This window comes from Vulpes vulpes, chromosome 12 (assembly GCF_048418805.1).
Source record: "Vulpes vulpes isolate BD-2025 chromosome 12, VulVul3, whole genome shotgun sequence".
Taxonomy (NCBI): Eukaryota; Metazoa; Chordata; class Mammalia; order Carnivora; family Canidae; genus Vulpes; species Vulpes vulpes.
The window spans coordinates 158,881,396-158,905,519 of record NC_132791.1 but is presented as its reverse complement, the minus strand read 5'-3'; the positions used below and the strand labels follow the sequence as shown (position 1 = coordinate 158,905,519).

At 57.3% G+C, this 24,124-nt stretch overlaps 1 protein-coding gene across 3 annotated transcripts; it reads left to right on the top strand.

Moving 5' to 3' along the window:
• Window positions 1–1,920: 1,920 nt before the first annotated feature.
• TTC34 (tetratricopeptide repeat domain 34) lies at window positions 1,921–22,351 on the top strand. 3 transcript variants are annotated; one of them, XM_072731064.1, is made up of 9 exons: window positions 1,921–2,013; window positions 2,644–3,461; window positions 10,656–11,514; window positions 12,793–13,018; window positions 14,160–14,364; window positions 15,551–15,717; window positions 16,616–16,886; window positions 17,691–17,905; window positions 19,633–22,351. In XM_072731064.1, the coding sequence occupies exons 2-9, from the start codon at window positions 2,687–2,689 to the stop codon at window positions 20,158–20,160; spliced, it is 3,246 nt and encodes a 1,081-aa protein (XP_072587165.1). In that variant the 5' UTR covers window positions 1,921–2,013; window positions 2,644–2,686; the 3' UTR covers window positions 20,161–22,351. The 3 variants fall into 3 exon arrangements, with proteins under 3 accessions (XP_072587165.1, XP_072587163.1, XP_072587164.1); XM_072731062.1 differs by having other exon boundaries at window positions 12,778–13,018; XM_072731063.1 differs by having other exon boundaries at window positions 1,956–1,997.
• Window positions 22,352–24,124: the final 1,773 nt, after the last annotated feature.

Here is a 24,124-nt window from a genome sequence, read left to right as displayed (position 1 = left end):
CGCAGTGAAACCCCATGCCCCCTAAAGCTGCAGATGAGCCATAGACCCCCCTCAAAGACACCACCTGTCCTGTTCTGTCCAGTTCTGACAGGCACAGTAGCACAAAGGTAGTGTTCAGAATCACCGCCACCTGATACAGGTCAGAAACTGCAAAAACCCCTCTCCACGGGAAGTCAGCTTCCTCCTGAACTCAGGTCACACCGAGGCCACACATCTGTATACGTCATACCTGCTCATGGTCCTGCATTCTGAAACATCAGCCCCATAGCATGAAGCAGGTGCTCTGGGCTTACCTGCCCCCATGTGTGCTGCTCTCAGCTGGTGACCCACTGAGACCACCGTTTCGTCTGGCTTGCGCCTGTGAGTCTGCAGGAACTGTGTGCAGGAAGAGAGTCGGGGGACCCATCAGGGCTAATGTGATGGTGAATGTCAGGCAGCCCTGCCACAGGCATGCCCCAGGCCCTTCCCGAAGCCCCGTGTGGCAGCCCTGCTCCAATATGGCTTTTGCCTAATTAGGGTAATTTAAGTGAAAGTAATCAAAGCAATGGGAGATCTCTTAATAAACTGTCACCAACACGTTCATCACTCGGGTGTTGTGCCCTTGTGAAAGTCAGGGAGACTGGGCCCTGCCATCACACCTGCCTGCCCTCTGCATACCTGGATCCCAGACTCTGCCTCCGCCCATGGTGCCCTCCCTAATGAGCCAACTGGCCAATGCCCGACATCCCAGGACACCTGGACCCTGAGAAAGAGTCACAGCAGCTCCTGCTTCCAGTGCCCCCCATGCTCCCTCCTCTGTCTCATGGCACCCATGTTGCCCCCACTCTGCCAGCAGGCACTCAATCCACCTATTTTCCTGAGCCCTGCAGAGGAACCAGGGTTCACCTGGCATCTGGGCACCTTGGCAACTTGAATTGGAAGAGTCCCTTGCCCAAAGCAAGATGATCTCTCTGGGGACACGCAACTCATCTATCTTCCCCTGGCCCCCCCACCACCACCACCTGCCCCAAGCTGCCTGACTGGAGCTCAGCATCTCAGACCCAGGTGCAACAGCCCCTGCCTGCAGAGCCCTCCTGTCTTGCTTCTTGCTGCTGCTGGGGTGGGGATGGCAGGAGATGGAGGGGGATCCTAAAACATCACGTGATGTCTCACCCCTTCTTCAGCTACAGTCAGGGTGACCCCCAGCCAGCAGGCCGACGTCACAGCTCCTCAGAGCCGCCTTCTGGGACTTGCCTCAAGGAGGGCAGGCCCCTGCTCAAGACAGATGGCACCTGGCCCCCTTCCCCCGGCCAGAGCCAGCAAGTCAGCGGGAAGGGGCCCCTGTGCAGAAAGGTGGGGCTGCAGGGTGTGGGAAACAGCCGGTGCGGAGGGGCAGGCCCGCAGGAGCCCAGGTGGAGGGCCGGCCTGGGGTGGCCGGTTTCCCTGGAAGCACCTTTCGAGAAGAGGGGCTGGCGGTGAAGGCAGAGCTCTGGGATGGCGCGGCCCAGGGCGCTTCTCCGCGGAGCTCCCTCCCCAACTGAGAGGACCGCAAGGATGGGCGAGGGCTGGCTCCGGCCCCCAGTGGCCCCGAGACCCCCACAAACTCGGGGTTCACGGTTTCAAGGCTGCCCCGAGAGGGCCTGGGGGCGGGGTCCGGGGCAGGCAGGGTGGGGGGACGAGGCGGGGGCGGGGTCCAGGGCGGAGGCGGGTGTCTAAGGCGGAGCCCGGGGCGGGGGCGTGGGGGTCCGGAGCTGGGGTGGGGTGGAGGGGGTCCGGGGCTGGGCGGGCGCGGGCGGGGTCCGAGGTGGGGTCGGGGGCAGGGTGGGACGGGATCCGGGGCGGGGACGGAGCCCAGGGCGGGGACAGGGTCCGGGGCGGGGGCGGGGGCGCGCCCGGCCGCGGGGGGCGCCGCTGAGCAGCCCGGAGGCGGGGTGTTGACGCTCTCCTGGGAAACGGACCCTCTGGCGGAGCCGCACCCACCGTCCCCGCGCGCCCTTGGAGCACAGGCGAGCATGCTTGTGAGCTCGTGTGCCTGTGAGTGTGCATGCGTGTGTTCTGTCGCGGGGTGTCTGTGCGGGTGTTCGTGCAGGTGTCTGTGTATTGGATGGGGCTTGTGTGCAGGCACTTTGGGGCCTGAGACTGTCCTGCAGGTCAGGTTTGGGAAGGGTGGAGGGCAGTGGCAGGGGCTGGTCCCCAGAACCAACCTCAGAGCTGACCCCCTGACCTGGACTGCCCGGCCCTCCTAAGAGCCAGGCAAGCGCCCCTCACCGCGCAGCAGCCCACTGCACCCCCCTAGAATGGCGGGCTTCGGGAGGCGGGCAGGGGCCTGGTCCTGAGTTTGGGAGGGTCTCTGGAGACTCAGCTGAGAGAGTTGGCCCCTGTGACCTAGACAGGGAGGGGTTGGGGAGGTTCCACCTTCCCCTGGGGCCCTCTGCTGGGGGTGGGTTGGGGAACAAGGGTCTGGAGTCCCTGACCTCGCAGACCTCCCAGCTCCTCATGTGGGTGGCCGGGCAGCGTAAGGGTCCCATTCTGCAGAGGAAGGGAGCCTGGCCAGCCCTGGCAGATGAGCCCAGCCCCGCCCAGCTCTTCGTCAAGGGTGCTCTGCACTGACTTTGGGGTCTCTGTGGGGAGGGGTGGGAACTAACCACACTCCCCCCATCCCAGGTGCCCTCGAGCTGGACATGGGCCCCTCACGGGCACAGGCGTGATGTCGGCGCAGGAGCTTGTGGCCTGTCTCTGCCGGGAAGGAGACCAGCACCTGGCCCTGGGAGAGCCCCCGTTGGCCACGGCCTTCTACCTGGCTGCCTTCAGCTGCCACGCCCCCTCGGCCATTCGCAGGGTCAGAACTGCCCTGGCTGAGGCCCGAGGGGCACCTGTGGTGGCCACCCTAGAGGCCTGGTGCCGCGGTGACAGCCAGATCCCGGCCATCCACTGGGACGGCATGGCGGTTGTCTCCCTGACAGGGACCCAGGCCTCCGCTTTCCTGGCCACCCTCTGCCCAGACCACCCAGCCGCGGTCCTGCACTCCCTGGCCAGTCTGCTGGCACAGGGGCGCCACCAGGAAGTGGTTCAGCGCTGCAGCACCTTGCTGGATGCTCACTCCCAGCAAGCCCTGGAGCTTCGGCTGACCCGCGCCCTGGCCTGGGTCCTGTCCGGGGTGCAGGTAGACGCTGGTGTGGCAGGATATCTGCAAGCCTTTGCCACGAGTGCAGAGCGGACCGTGGCATTTGTGCGAACCCACCAGCAGCCTTACCTCCCCATGCTGATCAGCACCCTCCAGGACTATATCTCAGGGCGCCAGGAGGCGGAGGACCCCATCAGCCAGCAGAAGACTGGCTGTCGGGGACTCTTGGGGGCTCTGGACCCTGGGGGCACCTGGAGCAGTGCCCTGTCACCGGAAGCCCTGCTCCGCAGTGGCAGGTATGAGGACTGCCGCGCAGCATGCAGCCGGGCCCTTGATCTGATGGGCAGCCAATCCCAAGGTAAGAGTATGGTTCTTGTTCCCCTAAGGGCCAGGGTGAAAGTTGGTCCAGCTGTGCCTTCACAGCATGCGTACATCCTGGTTATAGTGTGGGGGGGGGGGGGTTGTTCCAGGGGTGGGGGCACCATGGTGACAAGCCCTGTCCTTACAGAGCACCCAAGAAAAAGTGCTGCTCTAGCCGGGTGGTCAGGGAAGGCTTCTTGGAGGAGATGTCACTTGAGTTAAGACTAAAGGATTCCAGGCAGCAGAAAGAGAACACACCAGGTCCCTAAAAGAGGAAGAACTTGGGGTGTCCATGCCACTGAATGGAACCATAGTGGCTGTTGGGGAGCAGGAGCAGAGGGAGAAGAGGAAGCACGGAAGAAATAGAGGTGGCTAAGCCCTGCTGGCCCCTGAAAGGACTTTGGCTTTTACCCCCAGGGCAGCAAGGAGGGTTCTAAACTGTGGAGTGAGGTACCCTGGGGCACATTCTATAGTTTCTCGTCTGCCGCATGCAAAATGTGCCCGGTGAGCCAGAGTGGTAACAGAAGCTGCTGAGAGGCTGGGCGGCTGGGAGGAGGATCAGGCTGGGAGGCTTTAGGCACAGTCCTGGGAGGAGATGGCAAAGGCGCAGAGAGAGGATGAGGGTCAAGGATGAGTTTAGGAGTTTGGCCACTGGATTGCAGTGACAGGGGAGGAGGAGACAGGGAAGGGGGTGACAGGGGCTTCAGACCCTGCCAGCACCTTGCTGGATGCACCCAGTTGGAGATCCTGCACCTGTCTGGTCCCTTTCCTGTGTCCTCCTTCTGGTGGGAGTGTGGGCAGTGGGTGAGTGGGTGGGCGCAGAGCCAGAAGCCACACACCAGCCTACCCCCAACGCTCTGAGTTCACTCCCAGCTGCATGGCCTTTCTGTGCCCTTCCCCAGGAGCACATGGGGATGGTGGCTATACCCACTTCTGAACTGGATGTTTTTATTTCAGTGGAAGTATGTATCAAACCCTTAAAATGGTGTCGCCCACTAAGTGCTCAAAAAGATGTCCCTTGAGTCAATCATGTGGACATGTCATTAGACAGCTGAACACCGAACCTCAAGATGAAGGGGAGCTTGGTCTGAAGAAGGGGCTTCAGAATCCAAACTACACAGAAGGGATTAAGCGTTAAGGGCTTTGATATGGAAGGAGGGGGACAGCCACACTTGCAGATGGGGAACGGCAGGGCTGGCTGCCATTCATCCAACACACGGTGGGCGAACCCCTTTTTAAAGGTCATGAAAACGTATGCAATTTCCAAGAGCACCTGGAGTGTTTATGGTGGGCTCCAAATGACCCACCACACTGTCCCCATGAGGCAGGACCCAGCGAAGGGGAGAGGAGGACAGGAGGACAGGAAGGAGGAAGAAAATGAGGAGCCAGAAGATGCAGGTGTTTGCAAGATGACAGGTGTGCACAGCCATGTCTGCCATGAGAGGACAGAAACCATCTGTTTTATGTGCCGCATGGGGTTCACTGGTGACCCCAGTGTTGGTGTGCTGGGGAGGCAGGGATCAGGCTGAGAGAACTGAAAAGTAAGTGGGCAGATTTGTTTCGGGAAATGTGCTAGACCAGATGCCCTGAAGCCCTCCTACTATAGAGGGTCCAAACAGCTCAACAGACACACAAAGAATCCTGAGCTTGTGAGAAAGTAGGATGCCCTCCATGCCCAAAACAGACATGTGCAGTGGCCTGTGAGCAGGAGCAATGCCACTTCAGGCTGGGGGCACTCAGCAGCTCCTTGGGGGGATGGGGAACTTCCACCTTAATGACCAACAGAAGCCCCCCTAGAGACCAGAACTCCCAAGGCTACCACCTTAGGGAGCAAGTGTGGTAGATAAGCCTGCCCACCCCCCAACCCAGAGGGGACTGCCAGGAAGCTTATCTGTCCTGCCTTGGCTCTAAAGTGGACAGGACTATGTTTCCTAAGAATCACTGCATTCATTAGCCCTAGGTCACTGTGTCACAGGGGGTCACCTTATTGCTACCGTCAGCACAAACATGGCTTACAACATGCATAAATAAATCGCCTACAACAGACTTTTTACAAACAAGTCCCCTATAACAAATGTATTCTAATTATAAAGGTCCTTGAAAACACTGAACAAACCCTGTTCATGTGGGACAGTGCTCTGCCCTTCTCGGTAAGCAGACATACAGGGACACTCTACGCAGACAAGCATAACTATAGTTTTAACTCAAATCTCCCTTGGGTAAGCATCCAGGCACCAAGGTTCCCTGACTGGCTAATCTTCCCAAAGTGCCCACAGCAACCATCTCTCATTCATTCAAGGTTCTTCATTAAGAACTACTGCAGTAGGTGGAAAGCTTGGCCATGGTTGGTAAAGCTCTTCCTAGCAAGGAGGCAGAAGTTGGCTTGGCCTCAAGACATACTGGGACCCATAGAAAATAGTGCAGTGGATGTGATGTTGTGTGATTCTGGAGGCCATGCCTCAAGGGACCCAGTAGGTTCTACACTCATCTTCTTGCAACACCCTCAGTGCCATGTTAGGAAGCTAGACCAGTGAACCACAAAGGCACACACAGAGGGAGGCTCTACCAATGGCTAACAGTAAGGCCTCCAGCCTGTGAGTGGGGCCACCTTACACCCTCCTGCCTAAGCCAACAGATGGCTGCAGGCCTTAGGGACCCTGGGTAAGATCAGCAGAACTATCCAGCTCAACTCAACTCAGCCCAGATTGAGGAAGAACCGTGGGTCTTCTGACTGTTGAAATGGTCATTCTTTTAAGCCACTAAGTTTTGGGGAAGCTTGTTGTACAGCAATAGTAACCAATAAAACTGCTGAGTCAGAGCAACAGTTTTTGATGCATGTTTTAGGCAAAACTCAGGTAAATGATATAGGAGTTATAATTTTACATTTCCATTATAATATTATTCACTACCTTCATTAATGAAAGAAAAAAGAACATATGCTCATTGCACTGAATTCAGGAAAAGCATTTTATAATATTTTTGACACCCTACAAACTTAAACAAAGAATAGAAGGAAACTTAATTGAAAAAGCTAATATCTATCAACATCTTACCAAAATATCAACTTAATGGTTGATAGAAGCCTTCCATTTAGGGGCGCCTGAGTGGCAAGTCAGTTGGGCATCTGCCTTCAGCTCAGGTCATGACTCAGGGTCCTGGGATCGAGCCCCAAGTCAGGTTCCCTGCTCGGTGGGAGGTCTGTTTCTCCCTCCCCACTGCTTGTGCTTTCTCTCTCTGTCTCTCTGTCATGTATATATAAAATAAATAAATAAAATAAATCTTTTTTTAATAAAGACTTCCATTTAAAATCAAGAATGTAGTAGCTGCCTATTCTCCCATTTATCTATTATTATACTAGAGATGCTAGCCAATGCAATAAGATAAGAAGAAAATAAATGTAAGACTAAAAAGGAAAAAACAAAGTTATTCTAGACAATATGATTAGCTATGTAGAAACCCAACAGAAATAACAAAAACATATTAGATATAGGAACAGAATTTAACAGAATATACAAAAAGCATTTATGTTTATAGACCCCAGCAACAAATAGAAACTTTATAATTTTAAAATATTCATTTACCATAGCAACAGAAAATAATTTATTTCAAACAACCATACAGCCTTGTGGAGAATATTATAAAATTTTAATAAAATACAATAAACAATACCTACATAAATAGATATCCAATGTCCATTGTTAGAAAGATTTGATATTATAATAGAAGAACAAAAAAAATAATAGACAAGACAAAGAAAAAGGAGGGGAAAGAAATAAGCAGGAGGTGTGGTAGTGGAGGGGGAGGGGAAGGAGAAGAAGAAGATGGAAAAGAAGAAGGTGGTGGCATAAATATTTGCTTTACCAGTTAATGCAAAGCTATACTACCCAATACAGAAGGTTATTGACTTAAAGGATAGATAGAAAGACCAATAAAACAAATTAGAAAGTCCAGAAAGAGGCCCATGGATATCCAGAAATTAATATGTGAGAGTGAGCATCGCAGATGTAGAGGGAAAGAAGAGGACCGTTATTCAGTGGATGGTGATGATTCTGGGGGGGGGGGGAGATTAATTCCAGATGGATTATGTGATAGCTAAGTCGTATAGTTTCTAAAGGAAAATATAAGAGAATATCATTGAAATTTCTGTGGATAGCTGGACCTCTTAAGATACAAACAGTGGAAACAGTAAAGGGAAATTTGTTACATTTGATTAAATTAAACTTTGTAAACTTGCATTTTGCCTATACCTATAGAAAATGAAAGGAAAATGCACCTCAGAGAGAAAATATTTGCAAAATATACAATGGGCAAAAGATTAATACCCAGAGTATTTGAAGAATTCCTACATTCCAATAAGAAAAAAAATCCAGTATGAGAATTGGCAAAACCATTTCCCATAAAGAAAACACAGATGGCAAAGAAACATGAAAAATGTACGGCATCATCGTAAGGATACAAATGCAAATTAAAACAGTGAGATACTATTCTCCACCCACCAGACTGGGGAAAAAAATAATTATATTAATTAAATAAACTGGCCTCACTAGTAATCAGGAAAATAAAAATTAACAATGGGACAGCATTTTGTATCCTCCCATACTGTCAAAAATTTTAAGTCTAATAATAGAAGACTTTCATAATAGTGGACTAGCTTGACCAGACTGTGTTCCACAGACAGCAATGATAAAATTTGGACAGAATACAAAATGCCATTATATGAAGACACTGGACAGTGACCAAATGTAGGCAGAAACAGGAAGTTGACCCTTGAACTATGAGGATTATCCAATGTGAGATTTGCAACCTTGCAACTTTTTGCCCAAAGAAACACCTCAATCCATGCTTTATCCACATAGAACAGGAAGCTGCAGTTTTATTGGCTTGAGATGTTGTAGGACAGAGTTCAGCCTGAAAAAAGTAACTGGAAGTTCAGAAGAAAGATCCTGAAAAGGAGGGAGCCACAGAGGGGGCTAGACCCAACATCTGTGCATTAAATCCTTGGTAGACCATCAAACTACACAAAAGTGGGAGAGCCTGGGTGGTCTGAAAGAGCAGCTACTGGAAGTAGCAAGAACTAAATGGAGATTTTAGCTGAGCCCAGCAAAAGTAAGACAGAATATGGAGTTGGATCCTATCCCATTAACCGCTCGCTAAAACAAAATTTGGTCCTCTTCAGAGGAACATGTCTAATAAATGCACAGTCTCTACAAAACACTAACCAGATGTCTAGTGTACAATTTTAAAGAAAAGGGAAGAAACATGCAAAGAAACAGGAAAATAAAATGTGAGCCACAGTCAGGAGACAAAAAAGTCAATATAAACTGACCCCAAGATGATCCAGATGCTGAAATTAGCAGACTAAGGCCTTTTTTTTTTAGGACTTTATTTGACAGAGAGAGAGAGAGAGAAAGAGAGAGAGAGAGAGAGAGAGCCAGAGAGCACAAGCAGGGGGAACAGCAGAGGAGGAGGGAGAAACAGGCTCCCCACTGAACAGGGAGCCCAACATGGAGCTTGATCCCAGGATCCTGAGATCATGACCTGAGCTGAACGCAAATGCTTAACCAACTGAGGCTCAGGTGCCCAAGAGTAAGGACATTAAAGGAACTATTATGGATGTGTTCAAAAACTAAAGGAAAATATGGTCATAATGGCTGAACAAATGTGGAATCTGAGCAGATAAATGGAAACTAAAAAAAAAAAAAAAACAAAACAAAATGGAGATTCTAGAATTGAAACTTTTATATCATAATGGAGAAAACAAAAGGGCCAGTCAAGTTGAAGATAGAGATTATCCAACATGAAGAACACAAGAAAAATGAGCAGAATCCTGGTGACCTGTGGGACAATTACTAGAAACCTAATGTGTGTAATTGGAGCTTCAAAAGCAAAGCAGAGAACACACTTCTATGTGGGTAAATAAATAACAAATCTCCCCACTCCCTAAGGACAGAGTTCACTCCCTAAGATCCATGAACTATTGCAAAAATCAGGTGAAGTATTTTGTCGGGAGTTAGTAACTGACAGAAAGGCCCAAAGTCTCTTTTACTTTGGCCACCAGGACTAGACAGGGTGACCTTGATGGTTGGTTGGTTGGTTGGTTTTTTTGTTTTTTGTTTTTTACATGACTCAGGTGTGGCATGATGCTTACCCAAATGGTAACAGGGCAGGGCAGCAGAAATGCAAGTGCTCTGCTCTCTCCTGATTCACTGTAAAGGATTATTATTGCCAAGGTGCTTCAGTTACGTTAAGAGGGAAAGCTCTTTGAGAACTGTGAAGGACCCCATGCCAAAAGCACTAGAGTGGACGTTCTGAGACGCAGGAGTGAGAATTGCTGGAGTTCTGTGAACCTTCCCTCCCCAGTGGTATTTTCCTAACCTGTAATGCCAGTGTGGGTGCCCATGATCTTGAGCTCCTGCCAGCACCAGGTTTTCTGGGGATGCTCTCCATGGGGTGCACCTTCCTGGGGCCCTGTTGGGAAAGGGTGGCTTGGCTTTCGTTACCAGAAATCCCCCATCCTCATGACCACACTCAGACATGAGGTATGAAGATGGTGAGGTGATGCTGTTGCTGATGGGAACCTCACCCCCGGGGCCCTGTTCCAAATCCCAAAAGGGGGCTCTCAATCCCCAAATCCATCATTAAAAAATAAACAGGTTTTGTAACTAAATTTATCTGTTGGCCCAGCAGTGAGGCTGACTTTGAAGTCATTAGGAAGAGGGAAGCCCGGGTGGCTCAGCAGTTTGGCGCGGGCCTTCAGCCCAGGGTGTGATCCCAGAGTCCTGGGATCGAGTCCCACATCCGGCTCCCTGCATGGAGCCTGCTTCTCCCTCTCTCTCTCTCTCTCTCTCTCTCTCTCTATCTATCTATCTATCTATCTCTATCTCTCTCTCTGTTTCTCATGAGTAAATAAATAAAAAATCTGAAGTCATTAGGAAGAGAATGCTGCTGGGTAGGCATGCATGAGGCTGAACCCCCACCCCCCTACCCGTCCTCCCAGGGCTGTCTGCCTGGATTCTGCTCTGTCGCTGACTGTTCATCCTGGTGATGCAATGTCCCGGGCTATTGGGACGCTCTAGGGAGATGCTGTGAGATGCTTCAAAGGGTCCAGAGCACTGGACCGCGGAGGCTGCAGGAGGCTCCCTGGAGGATGTGACTCAACAGGCAGGACCAGTGCCACTGTTTCTCTCCCTAGGTGAGCGTCGGGCCGCTCTGCTGGTCACCCGAGCGGCTGCGGCCTTATTCCTAGACTGTGAGACCCAGGACCTGCTTCAGGACCTGCACGAGGCCTTCCGCCAGAGCCCTTCGGGGGCGCGGAGGCAGTTTGAGGTGGTGCTGTCCGCGGGGGACCGAGAGCGCTTGCGGGCCCAGGCTCAGGAGGCGGCGGACCTGGGCTTCGCTCACTTCCAGGAGGCCGTGCGGAGCCGCGCCGAACTCCGCGAAAACTCGGGCCGCGAGCTCCTGGCCCCGGTGACCCGCGCGCTCCGTGTCCTGCTGCGCGTTGCGCCGCCCGGGGTGCGCCCGGCACTGGGCACTCGCTTGGCCGAGTGCCTGCTGCTGGCCGGGGACGCGGCTGGAGCCCGGGCGCTGTGCGAGCGCTTGCTGCGGCCTGCGCGCCCCGAGGACCGCGCGGACTACCGCGCCCGGGGCTGCCCCCGGGACCGCACCCCCCTATTGGCGCTGCGAGGCTTCTGCGCGCTGCACGCCGGCGACACGCGGCGCGCCCGGGAAGACTTCCAGGAGGTGGTGGAGCACAGGCCGCCGCACCTGGGTAGCTGCGTGCGCGCGCTGTGTGGCCGGGGGCTGCTGAGGGTGCTGGAGGGTAGCGCATTCCTGGGTGCTCTGGACTATGTCACCGCCTGCCGCCTGCAGCCCGAGGAAGCACTGCTCATCGCCAAGGCCTACGTGCCCTGGAACCAGCGAGGCCTCCTGCTGACGGTGCTGCGGGAGGAGGGCCGCAGGATGCTGCAGCGGAGGCCAGACCTGGGGCTCGCGGGCACGCAGGGCCGCAGGAGTAAAGCCGTGGAGATGGACCGCCCCGAGGAGCAGGAAGGGTAAATCTAGTCCGGCGCACCCCTGGGGCTACCACTTCATTCTGGTCTCCTGAGAGGTAGCTGGGAGGGGGGGGCATGTGCCTTCCATTTGGACAGATGAGTAAACTGAGGCAGGAAGCCCCTGGGGGATTTCCCTGAATCATGGTTCACAGTTTTAGCGCAGGAGCCCAGGTCTTAGGAATTTCGGTCCCCAACAATGGGATGCTTTGTGGGCCTGTCATAGAAAATTAAGAACTCAAAAATGGGAATGAAAAAATAAAGCGTTCCCATCACTCCACCCAGCAATAGCATTCCCTTCTAGTTCTTCTCTGTGCATAGAAAATACAGTTCACTAAACTGTGCGCTCTAGCTGCAACTTATAGCCCACCTTTTTCACTAGTAGATCAGGGATATTTCCTTTGCCCCTAGATTCCTCGTTGTGCAGCCCAAGCCATGGCCCATCCTGTGAACACCCGGTCCCTCCTTGTCCATTCCTACAGCCTTGCCTTCTGTTGTAGCCCAGACGCCTTCACGATGTTCTGGTAGACTGGGCAGAGGTGGGGTTTCTGGGTCTGGGAGCACAGCCCCCTGTGAAGTCCTTGACTCCTGGAGCTGCCCCACCCACTTCAGCCCTGATGTTCAATTTGGAGTTTTTTTCCAGCCTAATGGCTGAACCTGCAGCTGTTTTGATTTGCACTCATCTGGTTGCTGAGACATGATAGGAAGATGTTTTAGCAAAGCTCAAAGCATTGAGCTGGGAGCCTCCCCAGGGGGGCACATTGGACAGCAGCTCTGCCTCCAGGTTGGGGGCCCCTTATACTTTTGTTTCTGGCAATTGTCATAACTGGAGGCTATAGCCCTCTTCCTAGTGGGAGTTCCTGAACATTCCAAAGGCAGCCTGTGTGATATCTAACTCTGCCTGTGACACCCCTGAGCCCTGCGAGGCCAACACTGTTATCCTATTTCTACAGAAAAGGAAACTAAGACACAGTTGGCTTGTGGTCAGCCCACAGCTTCCATCCCCATCTGTAAAACACTTGCCCCATGCATGAGGTGGTGGGAGGATGGAGCAGGAAGTGAGCACCAAGGGATGTATGTCAGAGAGGGCAGCTATGCCTTCCGGAGTTGGCATGTGTGAGGGGCCTTCCAGCAGGACCCGGGATCTGTAGCTGGGTGAGAAGGGAGTTGCCTGGCCCAGTGCACGGGGACAGAATTTGCCTGTGGCCCACCTGCCTGGGCAGCTAAAAGGGGTGTGGGCATGGGGCTGGGCTGGCTCTCCCCCAGCTGTTCTCTCCACAGGGACGCCCGTGGCGTGTACCAGCTGGCCCTGCTCCTGATGGAGCTGGACAGGGAAGACGAGGCTTCAAGCCTCCTGGGGGCTGATGCCCTGTACCTCCTGGGCCGTCTGGAGGACGCCCACAAGGCCCTGCTGCTGGCCCTCTCCCGGAGGCCCCAGGCGGCGCCTGTGCTCGTGCGACTGGCCCTGCTGCAACTGCGCAGGGGCTTCTTCTATGACGCAAACCAGGTGAGGAGGCCCTCCCTGGGAGGTGGGGTGCCACAGGGCAGGTGCAAGTAGACCACAGCCCATTGGCCTGGACTTTGGAGCAGGTAAAACTTGTCCTGGCCCCAAGCTCTGCCACCTCCATCCAGCAAGGCCCCCTCACCTCCCTGACCCTCAGTCTCTTTGTCTGTGCCCTGGTCTTGTGGGTTGTCCCTGAAAGAGCTGGAGCAGGTACCCAAGGCCCAGCAGGTCTCCAGCATGCACTAGCGCTTCATATTTGCTTTTGTTGTGTTATAAAGGAAAGGGACCGAAAGTTAGGTGTAGACTGAGCTTCGCCCCAAATCTCCCAAGTAAAGTAGGCTTGGAGGTGACCTGTCCAGGGAGGGGGAGGCAGAGTACCTCACCTGCTCCCTGGAAAAGCAGCACTTCACCTCCCTCGGGTGTTATGAGGGAGTCAGAGGTTATGTTCCCGCGGAAGATGTCGGGCTTTGGGGCCTGTCGGCTGCTTCTGCGCGGGCCACATGGGTTCCTGGTCTCCCTGCGCTGGGCCCCACCGGTGGGGTAGGGAGGGATGCCCCAACCTATCGCTCTTCCGCTCTGCTTCAGAGGGTCCCTGCTCACCCGTGCCCGCTGTGTCTTCAACGAGCGGCCAGCAGGGGCAGCATCGGGTCTGTGGGACGGAGCCGCTCCGAGAGAGCCGAGGTTCTGTCCACCCGGCCTCCCTCCGCCCAGAGGGGGCACCGCTCCCAGGGCATTTGCGGGAGGACTCCCGGGACCCTCGCTCACCGTGCGGTTTGAAAGCCCCCTTTCCCCGCGCTTCTCATTTGGACCTGCAGAGTGCGGGCGCGTGGAGCGAGGTGTCCACCTCCGTGCCACGGCGGGGAGAGGCTGGGAGGGGACACCGGGCCCGCTCGACCCCACCCCACGCCGACGAAAGGAGCCCGGGCGCGCACCTGCCGCCCTCTGCCTTCCGGGTGCGGGTGCGCCGCGCCAGCGCGGGAGACGCGCGGTCCCTGTGGCCGAGCCTAACCGCGCGCGCCCCGCCCCCGCGCGCCCCAGCTGTGGGCCACGCCCCCCCACGCCCCCGCAGAGGGGCCGAGGGTGGAACTGTTGGTCTTGGGCATCGCGCACAGGGACGAACCCGGTGACTGTCCTACTCCTGCAGCTGGTGAAGAAGGTGGTCCAGTCCGGGGACACCGCCTGCCTGCAGCCCACCCTGGACATCTTCAGCCACGAGGACCGGCAGCTGCTGCGAGGCCACTGCCACGCCCGGGCCCTGGCCATCCTGCGGGCGCGGCCCAGCAGGACCGACAGCACAGCCCACACCAGGGAGGCCATCGCCTACCTCTCTCTGGCCATCTTCGCTGCAGGTAGGAGCTGCCCGCCCACCCCCGGGATTCCCACCCTGTGCCAGATACACAGGGGCACGAGGAGCCATGCGAAGCTCAGAGACCTGGGGGATCCAAGCCCACTCTTAGTCCACCGGGGTGTGCGTGCCCTGGCGGAGCAGGCCTTGCCCCGAGGCCCTAGCTGTTTGGGGGGGGGGGGGCGCTCTTCAATGTGAGCTGGGACCCTCCCAACACTCTGGGCTTGGAGCCCACACCCCCTGGGCCCTGTGGGCAGGAGGGCCAGCAGTGGTTGAGGCAATTCTCCCAGCTTGGCCCCTCTCTCTCCAACCGGGAAAGGTCCTGGTTCCCTTAAGTCCTTCCTGGAAATAGTAGGGGCATCTCTGTCTGAGTGTAGCTGGTGTACCATATTTGCTCAGCCACCCCATCCAGCACCATCCTGGGTGACAGCCTCCTGAGTGTAGCCTTCTTGGAGGCGGGGGGAGGCATAGGGCACCTATGCTGGAGGAAAAGGACTTTGCCAAGGATGCACCCCAATTTCCTGGGGTGCACGGACATTCCAAGTGTGGACTTTGGATCAGAACACCAGGTGGACTCCACTAGGTGGCTCTGCACTTACCTCTTGTCAAGGTAGGTGACAGACACAGGTGGGAGTGAGGATTTCGTGAGCTAGTTCTGGGACAGCGCTGGGGTGGTGCCTGGTGCAAAGCTCAGGCCCCACATTCGAGGTGGGGAAGGGGACACGATCCAGAGCATCCTGCCCGTGCCTTGTACTGCATCTGTCACTGGACAGACACAGGGAGGGGACGTGGTGGTGCTGTCCTTGGGGAGGGGCCTCTGCCCCACATTCACAGGGCTGCTCCCTGCCCAGCTGGCACCTTCACACTTTCAGCTATTCCATGTCCAGCCCAAAGACCCATTCGTCTCCTGGCCCCTCACCTGGCCTCACCCCAGATGCAGCTGTGGTGCCCCTCCTCTGTCTGACTGTCCAGCAGCCTAGATTCTGTCCACCCAGCTCAACCCCAGCTGCCCCCCAAGACTGTGTGCTGGTGCCCAGTGGTCTGTGAGCCCCCTGAGGTGGCCTCAGAGCTGGTGCCTCCCCTGCCGCACCCCCTGTTGGGCACCAGCAGATACTGAGTGAGGGCAGGCACACTGTACCCACCACAGCCCAACAGGAGTCACGTCCCATTGCCACCCCCCCTTTCTTCAGGGAGTCAGGCAGTTGAGTCCCTGCTCACCCGTGCCCGCTGTTATGGGCTCCTGGGCCAGAAGAAGACTGCCATGTTCGACTTCAACTCAGTGCTGCGGGCTGAGCCGGAGAACGTGCGGGCGCTGTGCGGTCGGGCGCTGCTGCACCTGACCTTGGGCCAGCAGCAGGTACCGCGCCCCTCCCTGCCTGGGGCTGGCCAGGTGGGCTGAGGGTAACAGTGCTTCAGGGGAGGCGGCACCTGGAAGGATCCAGGATACCTTCCTTCCCAGCCCCAAGCACAGAGGGAGCAGGGCCAGGTGTCCTGAATGTGACAGCCATTAAAACTCCATCATCACTCTGCTGGGTTCAGAAAGTCTCTTCCTTCATGGGAAAAGGCCTGCTGCCTCCCAGCCTCAGCACAGAATGTGCAAGTCCTCGGGGCTACTAGACACCCCCTCTCTCTGCTTAAAATAACAAGACCTCAGCTGCCTCACTGGGCACCACTCCCTGAGCGGTCTGCACAGAGGCCCTGGATTCGGGTGGTCAGCGGGCAGGGACAGGGGTGGGAGGGGCCACACCCTGTCAGGCTCCAGGCAGGTGCTTTTCAGAGAAAACCTGCCCTGGGCAGGGGGCGCTTCTCAGCCAGGAGCAGGGTGGCAGGTGAGTACTGAAAATGAGTGTCTGCCCTGAAGTCCTGCAGCCCAGAGGTGACCTGCCTGCCAAGCTTCTTAGCTACTTAAGGGTTGGAGTGCTAGGAAGCAAGGAGATATGATCCCAGGCACTGGGGGAGAGCCTATAGAGGGGGTACTGCCCTCTGGCCCTCAGGATGGCTGTGTTTCCTCCATGCGCACTGGCGCCTGACTTCCGTTCCTGCAGGGCACGGGCTCTCTCTCAGTGCGAACCCCCCTCGGGTCTGGCCATCCCTCCATCTCCAGAACTCTGGTACACGAACCATAGCTCGCCACGTTCTGCTCATGTCACCCACCAGATGGGCCCTCATGTGGAAAGGCAGGAACTGGGTGGTCTGCCCCTCCTGGTATCCCCAGCTCCCAGGCAGGTGCCCAGCCTGCCCTCCTATCCCTGCAGGAGGCCCTGGACGACATCCTCTTGGCTCTGAAGCTCGACCCCAGGACAGTGGTCCCTGAGATCTGCTCTCTGAAGCCAGAGGTCCAGGCCCTCATCGCCCAGGGCCTCTGGTCCCACTGTCGGGCCCTCCTGAGCCAGCCGCAGGACCGCAGGGACCCCCTCAGCGATGAGTATGCCCAGGGCCTCCTAGCTGTGGGGGAAACGCTGATCAGAATCGATGCCGGGCAGCTGAGCGGGCACATTCTGCTGGCAGACGTGCTCATTGCAGTAGGTATGCCCAGGCTAGGTTTGGGAACGTGTCTGTCCTGGCCCTCTCACCCCTGGTTCTTTCCCATAAAGCAAGAGAGAGACCCTGGATTCAGTGCCTCTTGAGGTCCTTTCCACCCCCAAATTCTGGTACCTGGCATTCAGGCCCCGGGTGGGGCCTGGGGTGCAAGCTCTCATTCACTCATGTGGTTTTGCTTGCAGGGAGGAGAGACAAAGGAGCGATTTGGGGTTTCATAAAAGGACCCAAACGCTTGGGCCTTCTCATTAACTTGTATGTTTATTCAGCAGATGTTTAGAGTGTCTGTGGAGCCCCAGGCCCCATCCTCGTTGGGCTTGTGTCAAGGCCCCATGTGCCAGAATCCTGAGAATATTGCACTACTAACGTGAAAGGGGAGAGCTCTATGCAGCCTGCATTTCCCTGACCTGTCACTGTCACCTCCAGGCCCATGAAGTGCCCCCACCAAAGCCTATGCTACCTTGCTGCAGAGTGTATATTCCCGCAGGTGCTTGGGACCCTTGTGGTGACCACAGTGATGATGCTCAGAGCCATGCTGCTCAACCTAGGTGTCATGGGCTTTAGTAAACCGCCCCCCCCCAAAATGACTGGGTCACCAGGCAAGCTGGAACTGGCGTGGGGTCACTGTGTCCCTCTGACCCCAGGGCTGAGCCCTCCACCAGCTGGCCTCTCCCTGAGCCAACACTGAGCAAGAGAGGCTATGGCCAGCTTCCCAGCACCATGGCCAATGTCCTGCCTCCGCTGCACCCCGCCCCAGCACCCCCCTGACTGTCCCTCCCCGATCACGGACAGGCAGCTATGAGGAAGCTGGCGCCTGCCTGCAAAAAGCCCTGCACTCCACCCCGTGGTCAGAGGCGGCCCGAGCCCGGCGAGGCCTGCTCCGGCTCAAGAAGGGAGATGTGCTTGCTGCTGTGCGGGACCTGCAGTGCCTGGCAGAGACCGACGCCCCGGAACTCGGCTTCCTGCTGCATCGCCTGGAGGCCTCGGAGCAGCAGAGCCTCAGCCAGGTGTGCCCCGCGGAGCCCCCACCCCAGCCGCCCCAGCACCACGGGCCCATCCTTGCGGCAGCTCTGCCTGCCCTGCTCGCCTGCTTCCAGTTGGCAGGGGCAGGGGGCAGCCAGCCTGGCCACCTTAAACACCAGCAACCTCGCAGCTTCTTTGCAGGAGGCATTATCAGCCTGGGGGAGAGGAGCCCTGGCCCTGGCAGGGAGCCCACGCCAACTCCCAGGTCAGGCAGAGAAAGGCACACCCCCCCCCCCCCCCCCGCCCCACAGTGCCAGGCAGCAGGCAGGCAGTGAGCGGAGGGGCCTTGGGCAGGCCCACTGCCTCTGGCTGGCTTTTCATCCCGCTGTGTATTCAAGAATATCCTGAGCCCCCACCCCACCCCACCCCACGGGCCTCCCATCCCAGGGAAGACAGTGCCAGGGTGCCCCTCCAGGAGAGCTGGTGTGAAGGGGGCGGTGGGGTCGCCAGGGGGCAACGGAGGCGAAACCATGAGGGCACAGCCAGGCCAGGCCCGGGGTAGGAGAGATTGGTCAGGACGGCCAAGAAGCAGGCGGCCAGTGCAGCTGGAGAGGATGGAGGCGGAGCGGCTGGGATGGGGGGGACAGGTGGGGGGGCGCCGCCCTCAAGTGGCTGCAGGGGAGACAAGTGGAGGGACCGGCAAGAAGACGCGGCCAAGAGCACGAGCCCAGCTTGGAGTCGCAGGGCCTGGGGGCAGCGCGTGCCCCGGACTCTTGGGGTGCTCTGGGGGCGCCCCCCGACAGAAGCCACGCTGCTGCCTCGGGAGGACGGTGGGAAGGGCCGAGAGAGCCACGGGTGATGCAGGGGGAGCAGCTGCGGGCCAGGAGAATGGGGGGGCTGGCGGGGGTCCCGGCGCCGCGGAGGCTGGCTGGGCCCGGGCCCCGCGAGGGCGCTGGTGCGGAGTCTGAGCCCGCGAGCCGCAGGGCGGGCGGGACCGCGGGGCGGGGCGGGGCGGGGGACGCGGGCCGACCCGGAAGTCGATCGGAGAGGTCACGTCCGCTTCCGGCGCACGCCCCGCCCTCCGGCGGCACTGCGCTTGCTCGGCGGCGGCTTCCGGTCGCGGTCGGGCCCGCTGCTCGCGCTCCCGGGGTGCGGAGCGTGCTAGCGGGTGCGCCCCCCGGTAGCCGTCGGCGTCCCTGCCGGCCCCGGAGGCCGGAGCTCCCCCGCGGGACGGGAGGCGGGCCCGGGTGCCTCGCTCTGCGGGAGGAGCCCGGGGGCGGGGCTGGCGCAGCTGGTGAATGGCAGCCCCGGAGGCCGTGCCGGCCGCTGCCCGAGCAGGTGGGCCGCCCGCAGCGCCGCTCTGCCCGTCGGCCGGCTCTGCAGGGCTTGCGGGACCCGATAGTGAGGAACCCCGCAACGCGCAGCGGGCCCTGCCCCCCGGCCTCGGCCGGCCTGCGCAGAGGCGGTGCTTGCTGCTGCCCGCCGGCCGGGCAGCCCGGGGATCCGCGGGCCTGCTGGGAAGGTGACCGCGGGGGGGGGGGGGGGGGGCGGCTGAGACTCGGAGCCGGTCGCCAGATGATAGGAGCAGGGCTAGAGGAAGGGACGAACCAGTGAGGCGGGCAGCCCAGACGGACGCCTCCTGAGCCGGGCTCCGGGGTGGTGGGGTGGTGGGGCTGCGGGGCGCCCCCACCCTATACCAGCTGTGCAGGGCCGAGGAAGGGGCTGGGGCTTTCGGGCTGACCTCCCTCTGTCCCTCTGTCCCTCTGTGCAGGCTGCAGCCCAGGAGGCCAACGCCCTCCTCAGCTCAGGGCAGCCTGGGCAAGCCCTGGGCTACTGCTCACTGGCTGTGCTCGCCGGCGGCAGCAGCGCCCGTCACCTGCGCCTGAGGGCCACCTGTCTGGCTGAGCTGCAGGAGTTTGGCCGGGCACTCGAGGACCTGGACCGTGTCCTCCGGGTGGATGTGGGGGACAGCGACCTCCCGACACGGGTGGAGGACCTGTGCTCCCGGGGCCGCCTGTTGCTGAGCCTGGGGGATGGGGCCGGGGCCACGGGGGCCTTTGCCCAGGCCCTCAAGCTGGCACCCACCCTAGCCCAGAGCAGCCTGTGGGAGCGGCCAGGCCGGGCCCCCACTGCCCAGGCGTTCCTGTGCCATGGCCAGACCTGCCTGGAGGAGCAGCGCTACGCAGAGGCCTGGACAGCAGTGGAGAACGGCCTCCTGGCAGACCCCGAGCACAGCAGCCTGAGGAGGCTGAGAGCCAGAATCCGGAGGGAGGCATCCTTGGGCTGCCGGCTCCACTGACCCTATGCTCCTGAGGCCCAAGCTCCAGCCACCCCGCCATTCCACCCTGCCCAGGCTCCCGAGCCACAGGATACGGCGGGCCTGATGCAGAGCACACTCAGCTGAGGACAGAGACTCCACAAGAGCGTGTAGATAGTATTACCTCAAGATGACAAAGCTATAAGTTAACATCTTGAAGTTCCCTGCGTGTAAAGCAGCTCTTAGGTCCAAGAGGAGATCAAATGTGAAATCAAAGAATATTGAAAAACTAATCCTAAAACCTGTGCAAAGCAGCACCTGTAGGACAGCCCCAGCGGGGCTGAGGGAAGATCCAGCCCCAAGCAGATTACCAAGCAACAGAAGGAAAATGGAAGTGTGTGTTCAGTTCAAGAAGTTAGCAAAAGACAATAAAACTAAGGAAATCAGGAGCTAGGGATTAAGGATGAAAGTGGAAATTAATAAGTTAGGGATAAAGAATAGAAGAATAAATGCAAAACACAGTTCTTCAAAAATTTAAGTCGATGAGCCGACAGCTAATTGTTGAGAGAGAGACAGAGCACAAGGGCCCTCACTGGCCGCACGGCTGCACGAGCCCCACCAGCTCTCCCAGCAGGAAGAAGAGTAGGTCTCACTCGGGTCTGAGGGCGCCCGTCACTGCACAGCCCAGTGGCCAAGTGACGGTGGACGTGGCATCCTGCTGTAGTAGCACCTCTGGGTGGGATCTCGGGTTCTGTGGGGCTGCTCGTCATTGGCTAGTGTGAAGCAGAAGAGTTGGGATGGGGTCTCGGGAGACCAGAAGGGTCCCACAAGCAGTCACTGAGGGAGCCGTGAGCTTTCTGAGAGGACCTTAGGTATGGGCGGCCCACCTTACCTGGTTGTTTTGCTAACAGCCGTGTCAGACAGCCGGCAACACCTACTCCCCACGGATGTCTTGAAATGGACACCCTGGCAGCCAAAAGCTTAATGTCGGGCACACTACAGAGACAAAATTTTAAAGTGACAAGGACGAAGTAACAGATACAGAAGAGATTAAAGACATCATGAAATGTTTCCCTAGGCAGATAAATTTGGAGGCTTGGATGAAATGGATTAGCTCCTAGGCAAATATTTAACTAAATGACCACAATCGGCCTAAAGCCTCTGCAGCACGGTTGTCCTGGAGGAAAAGCAGGCTCAGTTCCAGACGGCAAAACCTGTCAACCTTTAGAGGATAGTCCATTCCAAGTGTCTTTAAACTCCTTTATGCCAAGAAAAAGAAAAGCCTCCAAGTTCTTTGCTGAAGAAAGCATAATCTCAACCAAAAGAAAGCTGCAAACCAGTCTATGAATTACCAGTTCAGAAATCCTAAATGCCAACAAGCCCAAATCCAGTGGTGTGTTAAAAAAGAATAACACTCTGAGCAACATACACAGGAGTGCAGAGATGGTTTAAGGTCAGGAAACACGTTCACGCAGTGCATCACAGAAATAGAGCCTAGAGGAAATAGGCCCTGTCATCCCTCCTGGGGACTGCTGTCGGGGTGCATGGTCACACAGGATGGGTCATCCCTACACCTCTGGACTCCTCTGTTCTATTAGGGAGGCTCTAGCATCTCAGCTTTATTAACTGTAGGCCACTGGAGAAGATTGTACTCGAACACATGAACTGGTGGCATCACTCCCAGCCACCAGTGTGCACCAGCCCATTATCTTCAGCATCTGTGGGGGTGCCAGCCCCACCCAGAGCTGTATTCTCTCTGCCACAGCCTAGCACCCTCAGGCTCTGTTCCCACAAATTCCCAGGGTCCCTTGTGAATTGGTGGAATCTTGCAATTATTGGGGTGCATATGCTAGTTCCTCCAGGATCAAGCTTTGTACCTGACCCACCCCCACCCCACCGAGGATGCTGAGATTAGACCTGATTTGTGGTCTGGAGGCAATGGGTGAAGGAGGGGGTTCTGGAGGCTGAATAGAAAGCATCCTTTCTGGGCACCTGACCCACATGGGGCTCTCAGGATTCATAAAGGGAAAAAAAGGCAAGTCTCCAGCACCGGAGGACGAGCTGCATCCACTGGAAAGGGGCTCAGCTTCATCTGAGCACCGTCCTAGTTCCAGGCTCCCATTCCTTCCCAATGAGCATCCCAACTCTTAATAAGAAAGTTGATGAGACTGCAAATGCAACCAACGCTGTACTTGCACGGCTCATGGAAATAAATGTGTTTGGCTCAACACCATCAGCCTTGTGTCTGTCACTGGAGCTTCTCTCAAGGGCCCTGGAGCCCTCTGACTCCCAGGCTGTGACCTGAGCTGGTCATTTCCTGCCTGTATGTGCTCCAGGATATTCGAGAGAGCCCACCCCATGCCACAGTCCCTGTGGCCACTGTCACTTTGTGAACAGCCACGTGCAGCAGCCCCTGATTCGGTGGGCGAGTCACAGCCACTGTGGTGACAGTGCCATTTGCTGTGAAACCACTGCACACCATGATTCTCCTTCCCAAGGAGCACAGCTCAGCAGTCAGGCCCCAGATCCAACTGTCATTGTCTGGTGGCGGGGACCACTCTTGGCACCAACTTACGTATCTGTCAGGGTCCACTTTGGAGAGAGAAACCACACCGGTGATTCAGATACTGAGGATTTAATAGAATTGCTCGTTAGTTATGAAGCTGTCAGTTACGTACCTGGGGTGGGACCATGGGAGTAGCAACAACAAGGTTCAAAGACAGATGACCCAGTCTCTCCAAACCAGCTGCCAGCCATCACCCACGCCCCTCAGCTTGGTGACCATGCTCCCCTGCATGTGCCCTGGGCCCCACGAGGTCCTTCCTGACCACCCCTTTGCGCCTGGCACCATGGCTCTACTCTCATCTGATTGTGATGAATCATAGGTGAGGGGACCAGGGTGGCTTGGGGGCTCAGGGACAGTCAGACCATTCCAGTCCCTTCCCTCCCATCTAGGATACTCAAGGCCTGGCATCAGGAAACAGCTGTTGGGAGGGTGTGGGAGGGACTCCTACAGGCCAGGCTCTCACCCTAGCTTTCTGAGGGCTTTCTCCAGTCCTTGTCTGCTCTGAACAGGGCAGATGGGCAGACCCGAGGAGAAGCCTGATTCCTGCCCTACAGAGGCCCAGGGCTACCTGCCACGTAGGGCTGGGCTCTGTGCAGAGGACAGGAACTGCCCCAGAGCATCCCGCCTGACGGGTAGGGGGACGGGAAGGGGTGTGCCCCAAAGCCAAGGGCAGGTGTCTGCTGGGCCTGAGGGTCGCCCCCGCCCCCCATCGTAGCAGGGGGCAAGGCTAACTCCTAGACCTGCTCTGATTTCAGGGTGAATAAGGGAGGTGGTGCTCTGCTCCCATGGTGGGCTGGGCCACCACCCATCTCCCGTCTCTTGACCAAGCGACAAGGAGGGGTGAGCAGGGGGCCTCCACTGGCCCCTGAGCTCACCTAGGAGAAAGGATTCAAATCCACCCTCTAGAAGGTCCTGGGCAGCAATGGGAGCTGGGACTCGCTGCACCCAGGGACCTGGCTGGGGCTGGGGGTCTGTAGCTCCGTGGCCTGCAGACCCTGCCCTGGTCTCTTGGCCTCTAGAAACCTGAGCACTGCCTTGCTTGGTCCCACACGGCTCGCTGGCCCCTCGCTTGCTCACAGCTGGTCTCCACTGACAGAGCTGCACATAGAACTGATGAACAGGGCAGCCTGGGCGGGCGAGGTGGGACTGAGCTCCAGCCAACCGCCAGCACCTGCATCCAGGCAGCCTCGGTGGCCACGCAGGGAGAGGCATGCTGGCTGGACTGTGCTGCCTGTGGAGTCCCACGGCGATCGTGCTCTGGGAAGGAGCTTCTAGCTGGCCGAGCTGGTCGCTGGCCCACCCAAGCTCCCCAGGAAGGGCAGTCCTGGCCTCTTGCTCCCCTGACCTTGACCTCATCCCCTTCCAGGCCAGGCTGCCAGCTCCTCACTCTGGGAGGGGGGGGGGGGGTCCCAGCCTCCGGATGGGGTGGGTGCTGGGGGA